The sequence below is a fragment of the Rhagoletis pomonella genome, unplaced genomic scaffold (genome assembly GCF_013731165.1).
Source record: "Rhagoletis pomonella isolate Grant_MI unplaced genomic scaffold, Rhpom_1.0 Rhpom_scaffold_00008, whole genome shotgun sequence".
NCBI lineage: Eukaryota > Metazoa > Arthropoda > Insecta > Diptera > Tephritidae > Rhagoletis > Rhagoletis pomonella.
In genome coordinates this window covers 6,472,682-6,481,638 of record NW_023458562.1, presented here as the reverse complement: position 1 = coordinate 6,481,638, position 8,957 = coordinate 6,472,682, and the positions used below count along the sequence as shown (strand labels likewise).

General features: G+C 32.8%; 1 protein-coding gene across 1 annotated transcript; it reads left to right on the top strand.

The window, feature by feature from the left end:
* Nucleotides 1–7,704: 7,704 nt before the first annotated feature.
* LOC118745052 lies at nt 7,705–8,226 on the top strand. The gene has a single exon (XM_036478588.1). It carries the CDS (start codon nt 7,705–7,707, stop codon nt 8,224–8,226), a length of 522 nt encoding a protein of 173 aa, XP_036334481.1.
* The last annotated feature ends 731 nt before the right edge of the window (nt 8,227–8,957 follow it).

The following is an 8,957-nucleotide window of genomic DNA, read 5'->3' as shown; positions in this document are numbered from 1 at the left end:
TTAATTGTATTTTTGGAATAAACAAAGTTCTTTTTCCTTCTGTCAGTAAACTGTTTTTGTTACAAATAGTACAAATAAGCAATGGGAAATAAGGCAAACTTTGTTTAATTTCCAACCTTTGTTGGAAATAAAGAAAAACTAAGATTTTGGTATTATTTCCCATTTAAAATAAAACAAAATTAAAAATTAAATAAAACAAATTTTGCGTTATTGCCGTTTTTTTTTATATCACCCCCCTTACATACATATGTATATGTAGCTGATATCATAGAAAACGCGTCACTCTGACTAAAAACTCAAATGGTTCATATACGTGTTCTGCGCATTGCAGAGGTGCTGATTCTGTTTTGTTTCTTAATAAAGACAACCAACAACGTTCATTACTTCAAACATAGTTGAAAGTCTTACTGCCGGATTCACGAAAGCAATTTAAATGAAAAATGATTTTTTTTTTTTTAAATTCCATGTTAAATTTAAATAAAAAATCATTTTCCACTTAAACAGCTTTCGTGAAAATGGCTGTTAACCTATTTATTCAACAAATAAATTTTTAAGTAAATTCGTACCTATTGGGCAGCAAAACCAGATATTCCACTATATTAGGCTTTAATTTTCTCCAAAGATTTCCGTGGAGTTCATATCATTACTTTTTCCCGGCCACTAGTGTTGGAATACCATAGTGAAGTAAAAATTAATTAACCTAGCAAGATAGAAATACGCAAAATTGAAAAACAGTTCTTAGTAATAATAAAATAATAGGAAAAACATCCCCAAACGATTATAGAAGGAATATGCTTCACTGTCTTCATGGTGAAGTTATTGCCATATCTTTCACCTCTTCGGCGCTTTACATATTTTTAACTTTGGTGTTGAAAAAGCATTATTTTCCTCTCGTCAGAAAGTAGGGCATTTCTCCAATCTCCAGGGTCAGTTTCGGTGCAGTTATGTCCACTCCAACCGTGTTCGTCTCATTTGAGGCTTTGAAAGCAGCTTTTTTACAGGTTTACGGAATGCTATTCCTCATTCCCACACCCGACGTCTAATTGTTGGAGCATTTACTTTTGGCAACCCATTTTGAGCTAACTCTGCGCTCTATTCTTATGCAGTTTTTAATCGATCCTGTAGAGCAATCCTTTCCAGTCACCTGTCCTCTCTCCGCTAACCATGCCTAGTCCGTTTGTTTGCATGTATATGTTGTTAAATTTTAAGTAATTTTGATGCAACGTCGTTATGAGTGTATTAGTTATTTCCACGGCGATTTCTCTGTTTCCTCTTTTTTCTCTCACTATTTTTAATAGGATATCTATTGTTCCTGTTATTGGTATCGATGGTTACAGATCTTGTATGTCGAATGATACCAGTTTATTATACCTTGTGATCGCTGAGTCTTTTATTTTTTCAACAAAACACATTCGAATGTGTATGTGGTGTGAGAAATTCAGCTTGTATGGGAGGTGCCACGCCCCCTTTTTCAACAACTCCCATTTTTTCCATGAGTTTGGCGTTGGTATTATATATCTCTGTACTAAGTTGCAGCACCCTACGATGAATATGTTGTGTGAAAACTTCAGTTTGTATGGGAGGTGCCACTCTCCCTTGATATATCGAAATTATTTTTCTTATATTATCATCCTTTGAGGGTCTAGAGTCGATGTCCAAAATTTCAATAATATCGGTACAGCTGTTCTCGAGTTTTTCGATTAGAAAAAAGCGAAAAAAACGGCTTTCAAAATATATATTAGTATAGATAATAAATGAAACACATTTTTTAATTAAATGTATCCTATGGAAAAATGTTTATGAATATTTTTATAAAGAATGGCAGACATTTGAAATTAATTTCAAGTATTTTCCAAAAAAGCGAAAGCATTCAAACGTGGAATTTTTCTTTAATTTTTCAACATAAATAAATAATAAAACCCAGAGCCTTTTTAAAAAATCGCCACGGATAGATCGACGCGAAATCTAATTATCTTTTAATTGAAGAAAAGAATCGGTTCATATTTGGGCTCTCAAAATTCATTTGTCCACAGCAACCTTTTTTGCCCCACTGTGCGTCGTTGGTATGTGGTCAATATTATTATTTTAATTTTTTCATTCACTGTTAATTTTTTTCTATTTTTCATTTTGAATCACTTTTTACCACTTCGGAACTTAATCTGTAATGCGCGATGTCAAAAGTCAATCGGCCTTATAGGAACTCCATGTGAACAATTTTTCCCAAAACTTATAAAGTAAACAAAAACAATGTTTCCCTATTTGTTTTTGTTTTTCTTGTAAAATCATGTGAACAATTTATTCACATGGAATTGGTTATAGGGCTGAATAAATTTTATATAAAATTAAGGCAGCGGTATGGCACAGTGGATTGATATTCAGGTGAAGAACAAACTCAAATAGGGAAACAACTTATAATAGAAGATGAAGGGAACTTGCAAAACTTTTCGATGATGCATTTTTTATTATCGTAGCTGTAGATCTGCAGTACCATGCATTTACCATTAGTTTGTGATAATTCGCCGAATCGAAAATCTGGAATTAAAAATTTTAGCAAAAATATTCTTCATTCGAATTTATGTATGAATATCCAATGGCTATTTTATAGCTAGAATGACGAATCTCTTTATAATCAGCCTTATCGCCAGCTTCATATGAATAAATCGTTCCCATAGTTTAACAGGCGAAACAAAAACAAATTGGGGAAACATTTTTTCTGTTTTGCTTTATAATTTTTGGGAATATTTGTTCACATATAGTTGGAGATAAGGCCGAATGGTTTCACTCAAATACATGCTACACCCAAAGTCATAAAAAATAAATAAGACTTTAAATTTATATAAAGCTTTAAAACCTATTTTATTTTTTATGAATAAAGGCGGATTCATCGTTTCAAGTCAGAACTTTTTTCTTGGAGAGGAACGCAACAATAACCACATGGAAGGAAAGTTCAGAACTAGTACAACGATGAATCCGCCTTAAGGCAATTAGTTTATAGTTTCGTTTCTATAAAAAAAAAATAATAAAATTATAAATACATATACATATAATAAAGTGAATGGTTCATTAGAACACCATTGGCTAATTTTTAATACAGTATATTTTGCTTTGCTGTATTTATGCTTAAGTGCACATTTAAGATACCACCTACCCCAAAATGCGCATCAACTGCATTATTTTTAATCAATTATCAAAGAAAGTGTTACGTTTACCTGCACTGGCTCTGCACTTACCCTAATTTTACAAGCATTCATTTATTTTGCTCATCTCGCAGAATAACGAAAACGAATCATTTTATGAAGTTATATAGACAGTTAAATACTATTAGGGCAAAAATTTCGTTTGCAGTAATTACGTGGTAAGTGCTCCTCCATTATTTGATTTCATAGGGATTCGGATACCCTCCTCATTGAAGCAGTAAAGAATATTCGCTTAAGTGCTTTTTTCGGTTAGGCGCACAAGTTTTTTCGTGCAAAGAAGGAAGGGCAGCTAAGCAAAATATACTGTAACCAACTATTATTGTTGTAATTTGTTATAAGGAGCAAATCTAATACATAGCCTTAAGTTTTATTCACCCATGACCGCGATTGTGTGTTTGTATGCGCAAGTTAATTTTTCATATATGTACATTAGACTGCATCACCAAAAAAAGTTGCGGTTTTTCCGCTGGGATTACTAAATTTATTATATTTTAAGACGTCCACCAAAATATTTCGTAAAAATATTAAGATCTAAGTGAGCTGGACCGATTTGAAAATACCTCCAAAAATGAAGTTTTTTATGAATACAAATAGTTTCTTAAAGAACATTTTTTAAAAAGTCGCCTCAGAAGACAAATTGGTATAAGCTTAAAAAATCTGCATAAAAATATTTAAAAATCTTTTCAATGGAATCGTAAGAATGAGATTTTTGATGCTGTTTTTTTACTTTTTCCAAAGATTGATTTACGAAAAACTTGAATAACTGGACCAAAAATGTTCTGATTTAGACTTATGGGATCTCAGTAGAAAGGTATTTTCACACCGTTTTTATTTCTGGCCAAAAAAAGCGTCATTCGTGTCCCATCTTTTTTTTCGAATACCAAAGATCTTAATTCAACTTTGAATGAGGTTCGTTTCTCCTACCTTTCTCTTCCATCCTTTGAATAAGTTTATTAGCAAATAAATTAAAAGGGTGAGAAAATACCTTTCCAATGACACCTCTTAAGTCTAAATCGGAAGAGTTTAGGTTCAGTTATTCAAATTTTTCTTATACCAATCTTTGAAAAATGCTAAAAACAGCATCATCATTACGATTCCGTTAAAATTTTTTTTTTAATATTTTTATGCAAATATTTTAAGCTTAAGCCGTTTTGTCATTTGAGGGGATTTTTTCAAAAGAAATCTTTAAGAAATTATTTTTATTCATAAAAAAACCATTTTTGGAGGTATTTTCAAATCGGTCCAGCTCACTTAAGTCTTAATATTTTTCCGAAATATTTTGGTGGACGTCTTAAAATATAGTAGATTTAATAATTCCAATGGAAAAATAGTACCGATTTTTTTTTGTATGGGGAGTGATGCAGTCTAATGTACATACATACCTAAGTGCATATAGCCAAATGTTCAAAGCATGTGAAAACAAGTTGTGTCCAAATTTTCAAATGGAGAATCTCAAAACTAAAAAAATTCGGTGCCAAATTCTTCGATTACTCTAGGGTCCATTTGGAGAGTCATACATATGTATGTGTATGTATTTAATAAGAATTAAAATGACTGCTCAACGAATACTACTATATAAACACGTGTCTATTTGAACGAACGTAAATCAACACAAATTAATAGTATGTTCCAGTGCCCGTCAGATTTACATGATTTAGTCAGAATTTATAATACGGGAGGTTTTGTAGTATTCTATCCGTAAAATATGCGCAAAGTTGCTATAAATCGTGAAATCCCTTAATATTTTTAGTAATATCTTCTGGACTAAATCTTGACTATTTCTGACTAAATCCTATGAATCTGACGGGCACTGGAACAGACTAATATATAAGATAAATATTTAGATTGAACTGTAAATCGGTGTTCTCGTTCAAGGATAGATTATAAGTGATACGCTCAAAATATTAAAGCCCTTACTGTAAACTAAACATTAATTATGTAAAACTGTAATAGTATATGTAAGGAAGTTCTACGTTTTTTAGAATATCCTTTAAAGGAATAAAGAAGAAGAATGTTAAGCATAACTTTTATAACTAAAGATCATTGCATTTAAAATACTGACTTTATTGGGTTGAATAAGTATGTTTACTGGGCAAAATTTTTTGCAACTAATCTCTAACGAGACAAGTCAAGGATAACTTGACTGATAAAATTCGCGATTCAATGATATATCATACATACATACATACATATCAGGCTGGTTCTGGAATCCGATTGAAACTGAGTATGAAAACACATAGGGGTATTTGGCCGATTTATGCGGCCAAAATTATTTTTATGAATATCTCAACTCGAAATGTTTAGAAAAGACGTGTTTTTACATACAAAATTGTAAATGTTTAAAATGAAGTAAATGAAATAAGTAAGTAAAGGGGAAGACGTCCAACAAAGAAAATAAAGTTGCCTAACGTTTGACATCGATAGACTCCATGTTGCCGCGGCCCGATTATAGGCACACGCATATTTACGTGGTCGCCTCAGCGAGTAGAAGGTTTATATCTAGGTTAAAACATTAACGGAGTTTCCACCTGTTTAAAAAATTTGTTCAATTAGTTAAATGAATTGCTGCAATATGGGTATCAGTGGAAATGGATTTGAAAAGGCTTTATCTCTAAGCAACCTACCAGGGTTGCCACCGGTTGAAAAAATCAAATTCAACTTTAATTTAGGGAATTAGATAACTTTAATTTAGGGAATTAGATAACTCAAAGTATCGGTAATAAAATTTAATAAAATTACATTTTTGTAATAATAACAGTAATATAACAGCCTCATATATTGTTAACACTAGAGTGCACGCGTTGTTTTTTTTTTCACACCAATGCACGCTTGGCCTACTATAGTAGAACATTTTAAAATGTCAATAAAGGCTTTTTAGTTAACATTTAAATGATACTTATAGTTATATCTATTATGTTTACGATCACAAACTTAAATTTTTTCATATCAAGTAGGAATTTGAAAAAAAATATAATTTAGTTATGTAGCAGAAAAAATAATTATAACTTTACTTCTTAGATCAATGTCTTACATTTTCTTCTTAAACAAATATTACTTAAAAAATTTCAGTTTTCGTAAAATTGAGAGCCCACCGCAGGCTGGTGATCAGGACAAATCCATTTGTTACAAGTCTTGCACCACTTTTTTGTGGATGGACTTAGAGCTCTGGTACAATAGGTGAACCGGCCAACTAAAATTTTGTATTATATCGGGCTGCACTTCTTGAGATGCTCCTAAGAGCTTCCCTATTCCAAATTTTAGTTGTTAGAGAAGTGTTTCAATGGATGTATAGAGATTCAAAGCGGGTTTAAAAAAAGTTAGCAGTGAAATTTTTTTTTAGTATTGACATTCATTTGGTTGATATGAGAGCAATGTTCATCAAATTGAAAAATATTTTAAGTGGCCATCGGCGGCAGTTTCTAAGAACACTGATGCACCGTATATACAAAGTAACCAGATTATAAATTCAGTAAATCAATACTCGCACGGACTACTATAGTAGGCATACGCGTGGAAGTCAAGCGCTGTACTCACTAGTGATGAGCGATATTTCACTATCGGTGATTTTTTCACTGTGAATTAAAAATCATTTATAGCAACAGCTACTGCTAGTCAACGGAAATAGTGATTGGCGATTTTTGCTTTTATGCATTCTGGCTGTGAATTCTTTGTTGGTGAATTTTTTGCTAGTGGTGAATTTTCTACCTTTAAGGTTTGTTTTGTGAATATTGTGATTTTTCATCTTATTTGAATGTGGCTGTGAATTTTTCGGTTGTCAGGTTTATGACGTTTTAAAGCTTTAAAATTTTTGAAATGAAACGTACGCATGGAAAATGGCATCCAATATTAGTAAAAAAACGAAGCGAAATGTGGCAGTTCTTGGAGCCAGAGAATGATATACATGCAAAATGCAATATTTGAAAAAGAGCATCTCTTATAAAACATCGCTTACAAATTTAAAAAATCATATGCAAAATCGGCACCCCACTGTGGAACTTCCGAGGATAGAGATATGTTATTATTTTCAAATCATATACATATGTATGTATGTATAAACTTAATTTAATTTAATTTTATTATAGAAGCAAACAGTTTGTCCCGTATTGCAATCAGAGATTCCAGAATTAACTCCAAGACGTAATCAAAAACAAGGTAGCGTTCTTAAACTTTCACACAGCTAATGGTAACGGATCTTGAAAATATGTGAACCATCTCAGAACCTATTTTGCATCAAACGAAACTGAACAGTGGTTTTAGCAACTTAAAGTTGTCTGCTTAATCGAAAAAGGAGATTGATACAGCAATGCCATTGCTGTTTATAAATGATTTGCAGCCATTTAGCTTGATTGAATCCTGCATATGAATTGCCAAGTCGGCATGCAATTTCAAAAACAATCATTCCGGCTTTGTAAGACGAATGTTATGCAGAAGTGAAGTGAAAGTCGCGGGCGTTGCTAAGTTCTGTATTACAACGGATTGTTGGACATCTCGCAACAAAATAAGTTATATGGCTATCACTGCGCATTTCGTTAACGAGAATTTTGAACTTTGCAACGTCTTGCTTGATTGTTCCTCAATGAGTGAGGCAAATACATCTAAAAATTTAGCTGCACAACTACAAAAAGTTATGGATGAATGGGGTGTGTCTGAAAATATATTGCTTGCAGTATCCGACAATGCCAGCAATATTAAAAATTCAATACAGAACGAACTTAAATGGCGGCATCTAAGTAGTTTTGCGCACACGCTAAACTTAATAGTAAAAAATAGTTTAAATGGTCAGATTGTCAGTTCAACATTGCAAAAAGTGAAACAAATTGTCGCTTACTTCCGCAAAAGCACTGGTACTAATGAAAAATTCATTGCATTTCAACGTAATGCTGGCACCGAACCACTTAAACTTATTCAGAGTGTAGAGACTCGATGGAATTCAACTCTATACATGGTTGAGCGGTTTATTAAAGACGAAGATGCTGTCAAAAGCACTCTGGCCTTCATTGATAAAGAATTGCCGAAAATTACCTTTTGACTACGCAACTATTGAAATTAGCGGTCAGAAGTATTGTACAGGATAAATGGTTATTCCAATAGTGAATGGTCTTAAAAGTGTATTCACTCGGTTCATGAAAATTTACACGTTCACAGAACCAGTAAAAGGAGTCGCTTTATTGAAAGGTATATTGGAACGGTTGGGAAATACAGAGAGGAGCAACATCCTCGCTATGGCATCATTTTTGGACCCCCGCTTCAAAACTTTTGTATTTTCTGACTCCTCAATAGCTGACGTAATCAAAAAATCGAATAACTGCCGAAGTCAGCAAAGCAGTGCAGCAAGTACAAGCCCATAAGTTCGAAGTTCCACAGCCTGAAACAACAGAGTTTTCAATATCTAGCTGCTGGGACTCCAATATTGGCTTAAATAAACCTAGGGGAAACTAATTCGCGTGCAATTATAGAAATCCAAAGATATATGGAAGAGAATGTTATTACTCGGATCGCTGATCCATTCAAGTGGTGGAGGGAGAATAACTATAAGTACCCGTATATTTCTCCTATAGCTCGAGAAAAGTTAGGATGTTTAGGGTCTTCAGTACCTTGTGAAAGGCTCTTTTTTCAAGCTGGCCTTATTTTGAGTGAACGAAGAATGCGCTTAGATGAGGAGAAAGCCAGAATGCTCATATTTCTGAACGCAAATTATAAAGTGTAATGCTTGTTGTATATATTTTCCATTTAGGTATACATACATATGTAAAGGATAGA